Source organism: Chlorocebus sabaeus, chromosome 19 (assembly GCF_047675955.1).
Source record: "Chlorocebus sabaeus isolate Y175 chromosome 19, mChlSab1.0.hap1, whole genome shotgun sequence".
Lineage (NCBI taxonomy): Eukaryota > Metazoa > Chordata > Mammalia > Primates > Cercopithecidae > Chlorocebus > Chlorocebus sabaeus.
Genome location: NC_132922.1, coordinates 13,123,228 through 13,139,942, shown reverse-complemented (window position 1 = coordinate 13,139,942; position 16,715 = coordinate 13,123,228). Strand labels below are relative to the sequence as shown.

Sequence of the window (16,715 nt, the reverse complement as noted above, 5' to 3'; positions counted from 1 at the left end):
TCACCCAGGCTGGAGTGCAGTGGCACAATCTTGGCTCATTGCAACCTCTGCCTCCCAGGTTCAAGCAATTCTCCTGCCTCAGCCTCCCGAGTAGCTGGGACTACAGGCACCCGCCACCATGCCCGGCTAATTTATTTGTATTTTTAGTAGCGACAGGGTTTCACCCTGTTTCCCAGGCTGGTCTTGAACTCCTGAGCTCAGGCAATCCGCCCACCTCGGCCTCCCAAAGTGCTGGGATTACAGGTGTGAGCCACCACTCATGGCCTGACCTTTTTTTGAGACGGGGTCTTGCTCTGTCACCCCGCAGGAGTGCAGTGGCATGATCATGGCTCACTGCGGCCTCAAACTGCCAGGCTCAAGGGATTCTCTCACCTCAGCCTCCCCAGTAGCTGGGACTACAGGCGTGCGCCACTGTGCCCAGCTAATTTTTCTATTTTTTGTAGAGATGGAGTCTCACTTTATTGGCCAGGTTGGTCTCAAACTCCTGGCCTTGAGCAATGCTCCCACCTTGGCCTCCCAAAGTGTCTTTGACCATTTTATGATTACTATTTCTGGTCTAATGTCAATTTTCCTAACTTTGTTTTAACTAATAACTCAGTAGGGACATTAAGGTCTTTAAGCCAAAGTTAATTAATTTTCTTTCCTTTTTTCCAGGATAATTTTAGAAAGATAAGGTGTTTATATTACTAATATAAGTGAGAAAAATGTTTACACTTTTATTAACCATTTGTTTTTACATGATCACTCCTGTACATTTAATTCTACTCTCTTTGAAATAGATTATTTACCTTTTAGGGAGGTTTTTATAATTTTACTAATTAAATTTTTTCCTCTTATCTGGCACCTTTTCCAAGTAGAAAACCATTCATCCTCTGAAGATGGAAATTTTTAAAACTATGTAGTGTGTGTGTAAGGGACAGACTGGAGTTTATGGGTGGGTGGCTGTAGGATTGAGCTTTTATTTTCTCTCATTTCCTCATCGATATGTATTTATTGAGCACCTACTCTGTCCAAGCATTGTCCCAAGTCTGGAAATTTTTTCTTAAAAGATTATCACATCAAAGCATTGGGAGTTTTGGCTTGATCTTATTTTTTTTTTCCTTAGATGCCTTTGGAATCTCTTAAAGTCATGTAAGCATTCTGTGGTCATTTGAATGTAAAACACAGACTTCATTGGATTTGCTAGACTTGATGGCTTTGCGCCTTTAATTCTCTCTGGAGGTCGAAGAGCCCATCTAAGCTTCCAAGGGAAACATGTTTCCTTTGTCATGCTTGGTGTGGTCACACCAACTCTCGGGAAGAGGTGGCCCTGGGGAGACGCTGTTGCTTCAGCATCAGACAAACCGGGTCTCTGTTGGGGTCTCAGAATCTTCTTGAGTCGCTCGCTCTTTTCTCTCAATTCCACGTGGGGGGAAAAAGGAAGGCGAGTGCTCAGAAGGAATGCTCATCAAGCAAGCTGGAGTTCGTATGGAAAATGCATCCATCCGGAAGAGAACACACAAGTGCCTTGCTTCCCTTCACTGGGTGTTTCCACCATTGTCCTCCCCCTCCTTCCCATTAGGGAGGAACGGCCCACTGGGTCATGTTTGAGCTCTTGCTTCATCGAGGCTCCTATACCCCAGTTCAGGGGAAAATTCAGTCTAAGGCCTTCAGCTCTCACAGAGTAAGGAAACGCACTCACCTCAAATTAGATTACAAATTGGCTGGGTGCAGTGGCTCACACCCGTAATGCCAACACTTTGGGAGGTCGAGGCAAGCGGATCACCTGAGGTCAGGAGTTCGAAATGAGACCAGCCTGGCTAACATGGTGAAACCCCGTCTCTACTAAAAATACAAAAATTAGCCGGGCATGGTGGTAGACACCTGTAATTCCAGCTGCTCGGGAGGCTGAGGCAGGAGAATCGCTTGAAACTGGAAGGCAGAGGTTGCAGTGAGCTGAGATTGCACCACGGCACTCCAGCCTGGGCCACAGAGCAAGACTCCATCTCAAAAAAAAAAAAAAAAAAAAAAAAAAGATTACAAACAGCCTGCTCAGGGAGCCCTCAAGCTCAGAAACACTTCCTCCAGGGAACTTTGGCTCCTGTCTGAACCAGCTGCCAATAACTGCTAACAACTCAAATTACTGTGCTTTATGGCTCTGATTCTAATGACATTGGCAAAAGACATGAAACAACAAAAAACTTCAACCCCATACTTTTTTCTTTTTGAGACAGGATCTTGCTGTTTCGCCCAGTCTGGAATGCAGTGGCGTGATCATGGCTCACTGCAGCCTCAACCTCCCAGGCTGAAGTGATCCTCCCACTTCAGCCTCCCAAGTAGCTGGGACTATAGCCACGTATCACCATGCCTGGCTCATTGAAAATTATTTTTTTCCTAGAACAAGGTCTCATTCTGTTGCCAGGGCTTTCTTAAACTCCTTGGCTCAAGTGATCCTCTGACCTCAGCCTCCCCAAGTGCTAGAATTACAGGTATAAAGACATTGTACCTGGCCTCCCAACCCCATACTTTTTTTTTTTTTTTTTGAGACAGGGTCTCACTATGCGGCTCAGGCTGGAGTGCAGTGGTGCGATCTCGGCTCACTGCTCCTGGGGTCAAGCAATCCTCCTGCCTCAGCCTCCTGAGTAGCTGGGATTACAAGCACGTGCCACCACGCCCGGCTAAGTTTTGTATTTTTAGTAGAGACTGGGTTTCACTATATTGACCAGGCTGGTCTCGAACTCCTGACCTCAAGTGATCCACCCACCTGAGTCTCCCAAAGTGCTGGGATTAGAGGCATGAGCCCCTGTGCCTGGGCTAATTTTTGTATTTTCAGAGACCGGGTTTCACTATGTTGTCCAGCCTGGTCTCGAACTCCTGAGTTCAAGCCATCTGCCTGCCTCAGCCTCCCAAAGTTCTGGGATTACAGGCATGACCCACTGCGCCCTGTCCAATCCCATACTTTTGAAGGTGGTGTTCCAGCATGGTTCCTCAGGCACAGGGCCACGCAGAGAGCAGGTCCTACGCAGGCCTGAGCAGAGGTTCCTCTTCCTTCCCTTTTTGCTGCCTTACTCTGGGTCCACCACACGGTGGCCTTTTTCAGGCTTCTCTTCCTGGTTCAGTTCATCCACCAAAGACACGGCTCCATTTGCTAACTGAGACCCAACCAAAATAAACAGTCACTGAGCACTTGGGTCTTTTGTTGTGACCCCTTAGGTAGAGGAAGAGAGAGATAAGCCTAGGTTGTTTGGTGTTTCTACCTGAGATACCACGTTAAACATTAACAGCCATGCTTCCCAGTTAGTACGCAAGACAACTAACTGGAACTAGACTTTTTACTAACAAGTTAGAGATAATCTTCATCGGATGCGGCAACAACGCCTGAAGTCCAGTGCCTTAGAAATGACATTTGCCCAGGGCCAGGCGTGGTGGCTCATGCCTGTAATTCCAGCTACTTGGGAGGTTAAGACAGAGAGTCACTTGAGCCCGGGAGATGGAAGTTGCAGTGAGCTGAGATTGCGCCACTGCACTCCAGCAGCTTGGGTGACAGAGCGAGACTCCATCTCAAAAAAAAAAAAAAAAAAAATGACATTTGCTTCGACAGTTCATGTTGGCCTCTCTGGAGTAGTCGGGAAGGATGTTTCTTTCTTCTGATCTTGCTCAGAGCTCTTTTGCCAACAGCTAGGATGGCCTGGCGTTTTCAAGGCTAAGCACTGGGATTCTGTTGGTTAACAGTGATGGGAGGGAAAAAGGAAAAGAAATCCAACGTGTTTTTTTTTTTTTTGAGACAGTCTTGCTCTGTCACCCAGGCTGGAGTGCAGTGGCATGATCTTGGCTCACTGCAAGCTCCGCCTCCCAAGTTCACACCATTCTCCTGCTGAATTCAGCCTCCCGAGTAGCTGGGACTACAAGTGCCCGCCACCATGCCCGGCTAATTTTTCTGTATTTTTAGTAAAGACGGGGTTTCACTGTGTTAGCCAGGATGGTCTCGATCTCCTGATCTTGTGATCCGCCTGCCTCGGCCTCCAAAGTGCTGGGATTACAGGCTTGAGCCACCGCGCCCAGCCTCAAGAAATCCAAAATTTACAATATGGACAGGAAAAGGGCAGAAAGAATGGAACACGGGGGCACACAGCAGTCTGGCTCTGTCGTCCCACCTCGTGGGCTGTGTGAGATGGAACAAGATCATGATACAAGCGCTTGGCCCCTGGAACGTAAGAAGTGCTCAATAAATGCTTTGCCATTATGATTATGTGTGCCGGGTGCCTGGTACACAGTAGGTGCTCAATAAATCTTAATTCCTGCAAAGACCAGTCTAACCTGTGTCTGGGGGTGGCTGGTGGGCTGCTGGTGGGGTGGTGGTAAGTCACAGGTAGTACTGGATGAGACAGGAGACAGCCATGGTCAGGGCCAGATCCCCCTCCCCACCCAAACACCTCTACTCCCCATTTTTCTTGTCATTTTCTCAAGAGCCTCATGAGGCAGAATAGAGCAGTGTTAACCAACCCCATTTTTCAGAAGGGGAAACTGAGGCCCTGAGAGTCACCCTTACTTAAGGCCCTTCAACCAGTTTGTAGTGGGTCCCTGACTCTCCCACATCTCCTTCTGTTGGAGGTGGGAGCAGAGGGGCTGGGGTGCTGGGAGTGGGACAGTCCCTCAGAGGAGTGGCTGCATTTGCTCATAGGAAGTCCGAGGCAGCGGGGGCCTTCCAGGCCCAGGACGAGGGACGGTCACAGCGGCCCAGCCAAGGCCAGAGCCAACTTCTCCGAAGACAGTCCAGCCCTGCCCCCAGCAGGCAGGTGAGCACTGCCAGCTGTCTGGGGCCCCACACCCCAAGGGGCGGCCACTGCCTCTTCCCTTCTGCTAGAAGCCAGGCAGGGAGCTTGGACAGGAAGGTCCTCTATGAAAGGGTTGGAGTCCAATCATGGGTCTCCAGCTCTCCCCTCTCCCCAAGGGCCAGAAGCTCTTGGCAAATTGCACAAGACCTCACATTAGTCCTTGGAAGACAGCCCCTGTCCCATGCTATCCCCTTCCTTTACTACGTACGGTTTTTTTTTTTTTTTTTGAGATGGAGTCTTGCTCTGTCTCCCAGGCTGGAGTGCAGTGGGGCAATATTGGATCACTGCAACCTCCGCCTCCCGGATTCAAGAGATTCTCCTACCTCAGCCTCCCGAGTAGCTGGGATTACAGGGGCGTGCCACCACACCCAGCTAATTTTTGTACTTTTAGTAGAGACAGGGTTTCACCATGTTGGCCAGGCTGGTCACTCTTGACCTCAGATGACCTGCCTACCTCGGCCTCCCAAGGTGCTGGGATTACAGGCGTGAGCCACCGCACCTGGCCAGTACTGCTGCCAATACTGCTGTCTTGAGCAGATTTCAGGGAAAGCCTTGATGCATGAATCTGGCTCTAAGGGCCCTCTCTTTCAGGGTGATTTGTATCTTTAACAAAACCCAGAGGGCCAGGCCCACTGCAGTGGAATGGGGTATTGGTGGTGGAGGTTTTGGCACCTGATAGCCCAAGTTGGAATCAGTATCTTTGAGAGGGGTGAGAAGCCAAGAATGGGAGCAGGTCTTTGCAGATCTTTTTCTGGAACCGAGGAAAGCAGGTGACCCCTGACAGGGGAGGAGGGCAGGGACCCTGTGTGATTTTTGGCCTGCTTTCATCCAGGCTGCTGTGTGAGCACAGCCTTGCCTCTCTGGGGGCCTAAGAAAGGCAGAGCCAGCAGCCAGGTCCCCAGAGAGAGAGCCTCACCCACTTCCTCACCTCATCCCCAGGTGACCAAGCGCCCTGCCAAACAGGCAGAACTGACCTGGCGGAGCCAAGCAGAGCCCCCTCATTCTCGGAGTCCTGAGAAGAGACCTGAGGGAGATCGGCAGCTCCAGGGGTCCCCGCCGCCTCCCAGGACATCAGCCAGGACCCCTGAGAGGGAGCTGCAGACACAGACACCTCTGGAGAGTGGCCAAGCAGGCCCAAGACAGCCTCCGGGGGCATGGCAGAGTCAGGAGGAACCGCCAGGGTCCCAGGGCCCTCATAGACACCTGGAGAGGAGCTGGAGCAGCCAGGAGGGAGGCCTGGGGGCAGCCAAAGCCTTGGAGGGAACATGGGGGGGCCCTCCTGGGGAGTACAGGGAGAGCTGGGGACAGCCAGAGGCCTGGGAGGAGGCGGCCACCCATGAGCCCCCCAGAGAACTAGGGAAGAGAAGCCCACTCACAAGCCCCCCTGAGAACTGGGGAGGCCCCACAGAGTCCTCACAATCCAGGCGCCCTGGGACACCCACTACTGTGGGCTGGGGGGCAGAGGGAGCATGTCCATACTCGCATGGCCCTGAGAGGCGACCCGAGCTTGACTGGAGGGACCTGCTTGGTCTTCTCCGGGCACCAGGAGAGGGGGCCTGGGCCCGTCTCCCCAGGCTGGACTGGGAGGGCCTCTTGGAGCTCCTGCAGGCCAGGCTGCCCTGCAAGGACCCAGCTGGACACAGGGATGACCTGGCCAGGGCTTCAGGGCCAGAGGTGGGTCCCCCAGGCACAAAGGATGTCCCCAAGCAGGAGTCACACAGTCAGCCAGAAGGCTGGGCCGAGGCCACCCCAGTCAACGGACACAGCCCCGCACCGCGGCCCCAGAGCCCGGCCCAGCCGCCCAGCCCTGCCTGCACCTCCACCCAGTGGCCAAAGACCAAAGTGACAAGAGGACCAGCGACCGTAACTCTGGCAGGCCTAGAGCAGACAGGCCCCCTGGGGAGCAGGAGCACTGCAGAGGGCCCCAGTTTGCCAGAGCTGCAGGTAAGGAGGTTCCCCCCTCCCAAGGGTAGCCAGAAAGTCAGCCCCCCACAGCCAAGTCTCCTTGGAAAAGCCTCCCCTTTGAGTAGCCTCAGCTCCTGCATCCCCCTCCAGGCTCAGACCTCAGCCTCCCTGCTGACCACAACCCATCCCGACCACCAAACTGGCCCAACACTGATGATGAGCAACACCATTTTAAGTGTTTATGGGCCCTGCCCTGATCTGAATGTTTGACGTGTACTTTTACCATTTAGTCTCCTTAGCAACCAAGTGAGAAATACACTATTTATTTACAGATAAGGAAACTGACACGGAGGGTGAAGCCACTTGCTGGCGGGGCATGGGCGAAACCCAGATCCGCTCAGTGCAGACCACACTGAGGCCTCAAGCAAGATGCTCTGGCCAGGGCCTGCTCCCCTCCTGGCTCCACCATACCTGGTTTATGTTGTGTCTGGTGGCACACACCTGACCCCACCTGGGACTAGAGCCAGTGTGGTCATGCCCCTTCCCCTGGTGATACCCAGGTTCCTGAGTCCAGGACAGCCTCGCTTACCCTCTCTGGCCCCTACAGCTCCTGTCAGACACAGAGAAGGGGGTGCATCAATGCTCACTGGGTTCAGCTAGCTGCCAAAACAGGCTGCTTAAATGAGGCTCATGTGCAAAGTGGGCCCAGCGCCGGGCACACAGTAGGTGCTCACCCTTCCCCTGCTTCAGTGGTACTTTGGTGCTGCCTTGAAGCCCAGAACATTCTTCATCTGAAGATGGTGGGCAGGAAGGGTCCTGGAGGCCAGAGTCCTGCACCCTGGCGATAGCTCATTCGGAGGACGGCACGTGGTTTTGAACACTAGCCTCTCTCCCTCTGTAAGATGGACCAATCACTTCTCTGATGGGCAGCACTGGGGTGCCGTGGGGGTTCCTGCTTGTTTCTCTAAAGCCTCCCCATCTCGCTGCAAAGTCCGCTGCCACCTCCCCCAGGATGAGCAGGGCTTCCAGGCATCAGGGTGCACCCCGTGCTGGGCCCCAGGACCTTGCCATATGTGCCTCAGGTGGAGAGGAGGCAGTTGCCACTTGACAGATGAGGAAACTGAGGCTCAGACTCCTTAGGCATTTGCTGGGGGTCACACATGCATAGGTTGTGAGAAATGAGATCAAAGCATCCACTCCAAAGTTTGTGCTATTATTTCTTTTTTTTTTTTTTTTTTGAGACGGAGTCTTGCTCTGTCGCCCAGGCTGGAGTGCAGTGGCCGGATCTCAGCTCACTACAAGCTCCGCCTCCTGGGTTTATGCCATTCTCCTGCCTCAGCCTCCCGAGTAGCTGGGACTACAGGCGCCCACCACCTCGCCCGGCTAGTTTTTTTTGTACTTTTTAGTAGAGACGGGGTTTCACCGTGTTAGCCAGAATGGTCTCGATCTCCTGACCTCGTGATCCGCCCGTCTCGGCCCCCCAAAGTGCTGGGATTACAGGCTTGAGCCCTATTATCTTTTTTGAGACGGAGTTTCACTCTTGTTGCCCAGGCTGGAGTGCAATCACGCAATCTCGGCTCACTGCAACCTCCGCCCCCTGGGTTCAAGCTATTCTCCTGCCTCAGCCTCCTGAATAGTTGGGATTACAGGCATGTGCCACCATGCCCGGCTAATTTTGTGTTTTAAGTAGAGATGGGGTTTCTCCATGTTGGTCAGGCTGGTTTTGAACTCCCGACTTCAGGTGATCTGCCCACCTTGGCCTCCCAAAGTGCTGGGATTACAGGTGTGAGCCACCACACCCGGCCTAAGTTTGTACTTTTAGCCACCAGGTCACAAAGCTCCTGAGCCCACGGGAGGACTGGAGAATCCTCTCCCCTGTATTTCCGTGGCTTTGATGAGTTGACCCTCTGATCAACTCAATGCACGAACATCAGAGAAGTAGGGATAAGTCAGCTCGTCCTGCCCTCAGGTTGCTGTCAGGCTTGTTGGGAAGGCACACAGACCACAGGCAGCTCAAGGAGGACACGGTGCTGTGTCCCGGGGCATGCTGGTGCTGTAAGCCGGCCAGGTCAAGAAGGAAGTGGGGACCCAGTTAGAAAGATTCTTCAGTTTCATGGTGAAGCTCAGGGTTCTCAGGAGGCTGGGAGATGGTGGCTGGGAAGGGATGGGAGCACTATGTGCTGAAAGGCATTTCACAGATGACAAAACAAGGAACCACCAGGTCCTGCCGGGGCTCCAGCTGCTCCTCTCTATGAAAATCCTTGACTTGGCACAGCCGGGCGCGGTGGCTCACGCCTGTAATCCCAGCACTTTGGGAGGCCAAGGTGGGCGGATCATGAGGTCAGGAGATCGACACCAGCCTGGCTAACACGGTGAAACCCCATCTCCACTAAAAATACAAAAAATTAGCCAGGTATGGTGGCGGGTGCCTGTAATCCCAGCTACTAGGGAAGCTGAGATAGGAGAATGGTGTGAACCCAGGAGGTGGAGGTTGCAGTGAGCCGAGATCTCTTGCCACTGCACTCCAGCCTGGGTGACAGAGCCAGACTCCATCTCAAAAAAAAAAAAAAAAAAAAGAAAGAAACAAACAAAGAAAGAAAGAAAATCCTTGGCATGGCACTCAAGGCTGGTTTCCCTTCCTTCCACTCCGGATTTGACTCATTGGTGCTGAGCTGGCTGCAGGGCCTGTGAAGATATATCCCTGCCTTTGCACGTGCTCTTCCCTTCCCTCTTCAGTCACCAAACGCCTGTTCATTGTTCAAGTCTTAGGTCAGACACCCTGTCCTGAGACGCCTTCCCTGAACAGTCACTCCTAGCGATGGTTCCCTTCTGGGCTTGGCAGTTTTGCTTCCATATGTCCATGCAACATCCATCTAATGGGGCTGTAATTTCCCCAAAAGCTCCACAGAAGCAGGATCTCTGCCTGCTTTATCTCTGTAACTCTGGCTGTGGCCCAGGGCCTGACATAAAGGAGGGGGCAGCTCAGTGGATGCATGCAAGATGGAGGACAGAGGGGTTAGTGGGTGGATAACGGATGAATGGAGGGTGAATGTGGGAATGGGTGATGGATCAATGATGCATGTTGAATGAATGATAAATAGACGCCTGTTGGATGTGCGTGTTTCCATCCACAGAGTCTTTTCAGAGTATTTCACATTAGGTTAGAGATTTCACATATAAATACATATCTCCCGCCAGGTGCGGTGGCTCAAGCCTGTAATCCCAGCACTTTGCGAGGCTGAGACGGGTGGGTCACGAGGTCAGGAGATCGAGACCATCCTGGCTAACACGGTGAAACCCCGTCTCTACTAAAAAAGAAATACAAAAAAACTAGCCAGGCGAGGTGGCGGGCGCCTGTAGTCCCAGCTACTCGGGAGGCTGAGGCAGGAGAATGGTGTAAACCCAGGAGGCGGAGCTTGTAGTGAGCTGAGATCCGGCCACTGCACTCCAGTCTGGGCAACAGAGCGAGACTCCATCTCAAAAAAAACAAAAAACAAAAAACATATCTCCAGTGTTTCTTGAAATATCAAAAGATGTGGAAACTCTGGGCCCGTCTTCCCATGGCAACAGCTGTCTGGATGGGTGATGATGGATAGATAGCTGGGTGATGAATATATGGTGGTGGTGGATATATGATGGATGTTGCTTAGGTAATGGATGGATGAATGCTGGGTGGAATATGGATGGATGTGGCATGGATGGATGAATGTCACATGATAGATGGTGGACAGATGATGGAGATATGGATAGATGGATGATGGATGGAGAGAGGGATATATAGCTATTGGGTAAATGGATACATGATGGATTAATGGAGAGTAGATACATGAATGGGTGATAGACAATGGATGCTGGATACATGAGAGGGTGAGTCATGTGGGATAGACACTGGATGGTTAGATGGATACATGGATCTACTGATGCTGGACGTTAGATGGGTGTTGCATGGACAGATGACAGAATGGATGGATGAGGTGGACAGATGCATGCACCCTGGAGAATAAGTTAGGCTAAGCTGTGTTCTTTTTTTAATCTCCAGTTCCAACCAGAGGAGCCTGAGGAGTCAGAACCAAGCAGAGGCCAAGACCCCCTGACTGACCAGAAGCAGGCAGACTCGGTAGTTGGGTCATGGGCATGGGTACACATGGTGGGGAAGGGAAGGGGAAGCAGGTTGGAGATGGGCTTCATTCTTCAGAAGAGCCCTGGAATCATCCAGACCAAAGTTGGCTTTCCCACGGGGTCATCTGTGTGCATGGTGGGGCCTTGAGGAGCTCTGCAGGAGCCACTTTCTGGCTTGGGGACCTGGGTAGGTGGGCGGTCCTGGGGTCAGAACCCTAGGCCGTGCTTCTCATTTGCTGGGCCTGAAAAGGTCAATGTCTTTCCCTGGGCAAATGACGGTTTGGCCCCAGTGGTCTCTGAGGGAAGAGATCCTTCCGGTTTGAGACGGCCAAGCCAGGTCGAAAGAGCAGGGCTTCTAGGAGCATGAGTCAGAGAGCTGAGGATGTGCCCACAGTCAGCCGGGCCTGGAGGGTCTCCAGGGTCCTGGGGACGGGAGAGATATATGCGGGGGTGGGACCCACAGATGCTGCTCTGAGGCCTGGCTGCAGCTGGTGAACACAGCTCTGCCTGCCCCTCCCCGTGAGCTGCCAAACAGACTGTTCTCGTCACCCTCAGCCTCCAGAGAGGTGAGATCAGAGTTGAGGGCCATGGGGCAGTAGGAGGTGGGGGAGGAGGAGACAGACTGTTTGGGGCTGTGTTTTCTGGTCCTGCTCTTCCCCCTGCTGCCTCCTGAAGAGCCAGGTGTGGCAGGGAGTATCCGTCGGGCAGCCTGGAGCCCCCAAATTGGGCCCTGCCGTGAGTCAAAGCCGGGGGAATTTTGCCCAAACCCTCACTGTGCAGATGAGGAAATGGAGGCAGGGGAGTCGTCCCAGGCTACACAGTCAGTGGCTAGCTGTACTGGGACTAGAACCCAGCCCAGGAACCACCCAGAGCTCTCTCTGCACCTCCACCTGCCCCCCACCCAGGCTGCCTCCGTCCCTGCCCTGATTTCTTGCGTGGCTTTGAACGGCAGTGCTGTAATTCTGAGGGGTCCAGTATTCCCATCTGTGGAATGGGAGGGGACAGGGGATGCTGGTCGCTAAAGGTGCTGCCAGCCCTCCCAGGGGCTCCGACAACTTTGCTCTTCCTCTTTCTGGGCTATTTCTTCATACTTCCTGGAGCCAGAGTAGTGAACGAGGAGGAAACAGCAATACAGGGGTGCCCCTCTAGTCTCCATGAAACAGGCCTGGCACATCAACGTGGAAAATATCTCAACCTACCCCCACCCCTAGGCAGCCTTGACTGGTCAGAACTGATAACCACCTCATGCATGCATCATTCACACACACTCAGTGAGCACCTTCTGTATACCCGGGTGTGGGTCACAGGTGAGTTGGAGCACCATCAAGAGTTCAGTCAAGTGAGACAGTTGCATGCCTGTGGTCAGGGCTGTGATGGGAGATGTGGTAGCAGAGTCGGGGGCACCCCCACCCCCAAAGCCCTCTTGGACCTGTGCTTTGATGCTTCAAGTTCCACTTCCAGAGAGTGTGCAGATTCCAGAGCAAGGACACCTGGGCTCTCTCCTACCTTCCCAGTAACCTGCTATGTGTGACTTTGACAAGTGCCTCTGCTTCCCTGGGGCCTTGGTTTCCCCAACGAGGATGACTCCAAAGAGGGAGTATTTAGGGGCTCTGCTGGGCATGTCTGTAGAAGTCCACAACTCATTCCTTTTGCTTAAGCTGGGGTCACAAACCTAACGCCCTGAAGGCCAGGCAGGTAACAACAGTGAGAAGTGGGGGGACCGAGGGCACTCGTGTGACTCCTCGGTTCCAGATAGCTGTTGCCATAGGGAAGACGGGCCCAGAGTTTCCACATCTTTTGATATTTCAAGAACCACTGGAGATATGTATTTATATGTGAGATCTCTAACCTAATGTGAAATACTCTGAAAAGACTCTGTGGGTGGAAACACACCTGTGGTCTGTACCCCTCCAGCTGGCACCCGTGGTTTGACTTTAGGGTAATGACGTGCACACCTTCAAGGGTGCTGAGCCCTGGGAGCCGCTCAGTCAAACACGACGTAGTGAGAACAAGTTAACCGGCTCTTGTCTCGGCAGTTCTGGGAGGAGAGAAAGATGGGAACCCTGGGGCTCCGTGGAGGGGGGCACCACAAAATGGGCAGGGGAGGCTGTAACCAGGGGTGCCTCCATCCCACCAAAGGGACCTGGGGCCAACACTGGACCCTGTTTGACAGGCAGACAAGAGGCCAGCAGAGGGCAAGGCTGGGAGCCCGCTCAAGGGCCGACTGGTGACCTCATGGCGGATGCCCGGGGACCGGCCCACGCTGTTCAATCCGTTCCTGCTGTCTCTGGGGGTCCTCAGGTGGCGAAGGGTAGGCTGGCTCCAGTGGGGGCTGGAGGGGTAAGGGTGGATAGACATGGGGAGGGGAGGGAGGAGGGGGTTGTTAAGCAAAGGAGAGAGAGTGGGGGCTGAGGAGGAGGCACCTGGGGCCCTTGCATGACAGGAGAGGTAGGAGCAGAGCTCTTAAACTCACCCTGGTCTCATCAAGCTAGTGGATTTTCCACTTCCGGGGCAGGCTTGGGGGCTGCTTTCAGCTTTTGGAGTGAGGGTTGATGGAATAATCTACACAGCTGAAAGCTTCCAGTCAGCAACCTCCTCTTGCCAGCCCTGGACCAAGGGGGAGCCAGGTATGGGGGAAGGGAGAGCGGGCTTACAAGTGGCTCTGGGATTGCAAAGTGTGTCTCAGACCTGGGCCTGAGCCAGTTTCACAAACATCTGGCGTTACGTAACCCATCCCCTGCCCAGAGAAGTCTGGAAACACTCAAGCCTCTGGCTAGGTTTTCCATAAGGGCAGGGAGCTGAGACCCGCTCCCTCCCACCCGCTTCACAGCAGGACAGAAGGGGCCTGGCCATCTCCAGCAGCCACAGGCTGGCTCATGGGGTCTCTTCTCTTGGTGAGAGGCTGACGCTCTTACTCACCGCTGTTGGCGCTGAGTCCAGCACTAGGCTGGGCACTTCAGAGACAGTGTGCCCATTTTACAGATGAAGGGACTGAGGCCCAGGGAGGTGAGCTGATTTGCCTGAGGTCGCACAGCTTGGGGTATAAAGGAGCTGATTTTCCTCATTCTCAGATGAGAGAAGGGTTGCAGTCAAATTCACTGAGCCTCGGTTGCCACATCTGTCTATTAGGAAAAAGTCTGTGGAGACTTAAGGCTGCAGAGAGGGCTCAGGGAGATCAGGATGCACGGAGGTTGCGGGGCTGCTGTTAAAACACGAACTTTCCCATCCATTTCAGAATTTCCTTTTTTTTTTTTTTAAATTAAGAGGGAGTCTAGCTTGATTGCCCAGGCTGGAGTGCAGTGGCGCCATCTCAACTCACTGCAACCTCTGCCTCCCAGGTTCAAGTGATTCTCCTGCTTCAGCCTCCAGAGCAGCTGGAATTATAGGTGCGCGCCACTGCACCCGGCTAATTTTTTGTATTTTTAGTACAGACGGGGTTTCGCCATGTCGGCCAGGCCGGTCTTGAACTCCCGACCTCAGGTAATCCGCCCACCTCAACCTCCCAAAGTGCTAGGATTATTGATGTGAGCCACCACGCCAGGTCTTTTTTTTTTTTTTAATTAAGATGGAGTCTGGTTCTATCTCCCAGACTGGAGTGCAGTGGCACCATCTCGGCTCACTGCAACCTCCACCTCCTGGGTTCAAGCGATTCTCCCATCTCAGCCTCCTGAGTATGTGGTATTACAGCTGTGTGCCACCACACCTGGCTAATTTTTGTATTTTTAGTAGAGACAGGGTTTCACCATGTTGGCCAGGCTAGTTTCTAACTCCTGACTTCAAGTGATCCACCCACCCTGGCCTCCCAAAGTGCTGGGATTAGAGGTATGAGTCACCCCACCGAGCCCAGAATTTCCTTTCGCTGCTCTTTGGGGTTACGGCACCAAGGGTGAGCAGGCAAGCACGGTTATCTGAGTAGTGTGTTGCCTCTAAGCCATGGGCAGGAATTACCTGGTCAAACTAACTAAAGGCCACCAACACACAGCACGTCTGGCAGGAGGGGGCAGGTAAGTCCTTGGTAGAGTGAAGGAGGAGCGAAGTGGGGAAAGCAGTCTGGGGTAACGATGCTGGTGATATTAACCAGCACTTATTGTGCGCCTACTACATGCCCAGCTCTGTGTTCACTGCATGGCTCACCTAATTGCGTTTCATCCGCACTCCCAGGCGCAGTTAGACTCGTACTGTCCATTTTACAGATGACGAAGTGACGCTCAGAGAGGGAGGGTCGCTTGCTCCAGGTCACACAGGGAGCAAGGGGCAGAACAGAACTGAGATTCAAATCCTGCTCTGGCTGACCTCAGAGCCCAGTGCTTCTAACATGCCCCCTAAACCACTGCCTTCACATCGTGATCTCTCTGAGCCCTCCTGTGGCTCTGGGAGTCCCCACAGATTTTCCCCATTAGAAAGATGCGGCAACTGAGACTTGGTGAGTTTGGCTACAGTGGTTCTCTCATGTGGGAGTGAGGGAAATGAGGAGCGAGGGATGGAACTGCCAGTGGGGCCTCCCAGTTACACAGAGCAGATTTACACTTCTCTTGGGCTGAAGCAGTGAAATTAGCCCAAGGCCAAGAGCCAGAAAGCCTGGCGTCGATTCTGGCTTGGCCCCTAACTTGTGTGCCCTGCTCTGAGCCTCACCTCATTATTCTCAGTAGAGTAACAGTTTGAGACTGGATAACCTCAAAGTTCGGTAGCTCTGGTCTTTGCCAGTTTAATAACTCACCCCTGGGTCCCTGAGGCTGTGCCGTCTCTGACCTGCCAGGATGAGTTGTGGTTCCTTCATCAGTGTATTCATTCATTCAACCCGTGCTTATGAAGGATGTACTGTGGGCCTAGGCCCTACACTGGCTTCCAAGATGTAGACAAAAAACATTCCAGCCCTGGCCACTGGAGCACAATTAGGTGAGAACACTGACATGTAACTGATGAGAACAGTGTGGTCATCACTTTAGTGGGGAAATGTACGGATGTAGGGAGCACTGGGCCAGCAGTTCCTAAGTCTGCTGGGGACACTTTGGCTTCCTTTGGCCTGAGACTTGAAGGAAGAAATTTTCCAGGCCAACAAGCATTGGGAGGGGGAAGGAGGGAGGGGGAAGGGGAGAAATAAAGAGAGAGAATCAGTGTGTGTGTGTTGGGGTATAGAAGACAGGAAGAGAAGTGTTTCAGGCACAGCAGAGAACATTTGCAGTCAGGGGGTAGAAGGACCTGTCTTATTCTGGGAATAAGGGAGGGGGAAGGGGAGAAATAAAGAGAGAGAGAGAGAGAGAGAGAGAGAGAGAGAGAGAGTGAGAGAGAGTGAGAGAGAGTGAGAGAGAGTGAGAGAGAGTGAGAGAGAGTGAGAGAGAGTGAGAGAGAGTGAGTGTGTTGGGGTATAGAAGACAGGAAGAGAAGTGTTCCAGGCACAGCAGAGAACATTTGCAGTCGGGGTAAAAGGACCTGTCTTATTCTGGGAATTTCAAAATTCCTAGTAGTCTAGTGTTGTGTATTTTTTTTTTTTTTTTCTGAAATGGAGTCTCGCTCTGTCGCCCAGGCTGGAGAGCAGTGGCGTGATCTCCCCTCACTGCAACCTCCGCCTCCCAGGTTCCAGCGATTCTCCTGCCTCAGCCTCCGGAGTAGCTGGGATCACAGCCACATGCCACCACGCCCGGCTAATTTTTTGTATTTTTACTAGAGATGGGGTTTCACCATGTTGGCCAGACTAGTCGAACTCTTAACCTCAGGTGATCCACCCTCCTCGGCCTCCCAAAGTGCTGAGACTACAGGCATAAGCCACAGTGCCTGGCCTCCAGTGTTGTGTATCTCTTTGGTTATTTATTGTATTTTGCAAAATTGACCAAAGTATGCGTCTCTCCAGCCTGTCAAATGTGAATCTGGAAGGCCAGG

General features: G+C 52.9%; 1 protein-coding gene and 1 pseudogene across 5 annotated transcripts in view; one reads left to right on the top strand and one right to left on the bottom strand.

Moving 5' to 3' along the window:
- Positions 1 to 16,715, top strand: part of TRIOBP (TRIO and F-actin binding protein) — a 78,513-nt gene that overhangs the window by 31,290 nt on the left and 30,508 nt on the right. For 4 of the 5 annotated variants that reach the window (XM_073006727.1, XM_073006726.1, XM_073006728.1 and 1 more), the window contains 3 exons: positions 4,661 to 4,775; positions 5,754 to 6,758; positions 10,759 to 10,836. In XM_073006727.1, the coding sequence (XP_072862828.1) occupies positions 4,661 to 4,775; positions 5,754 to 6,758; positions 10,759 to 10,836 (1,198 nt within the window). Of the gene's footprint in view, positions 1 to 4,660; positions 4,776 to 5,753; positions 6,759 to 10,758; positions 10,837 to 13,011; positions 13,150 to 16,715 lie in introns of all 5 variants that reach the window. The other variant, XM_073006731.1, reaches the window with a different exon arrangement.
- Positions 1 to 16,715, bottom strand: part of LOC103223290 (guanine nucleotide-binding protein G(I)/G(S)/G(O) subunit gamma-10 pseudogene) — a 45,228-nt pseudogene that overhangs the window by 26,637 nt on the left and 1,876 nt on the right.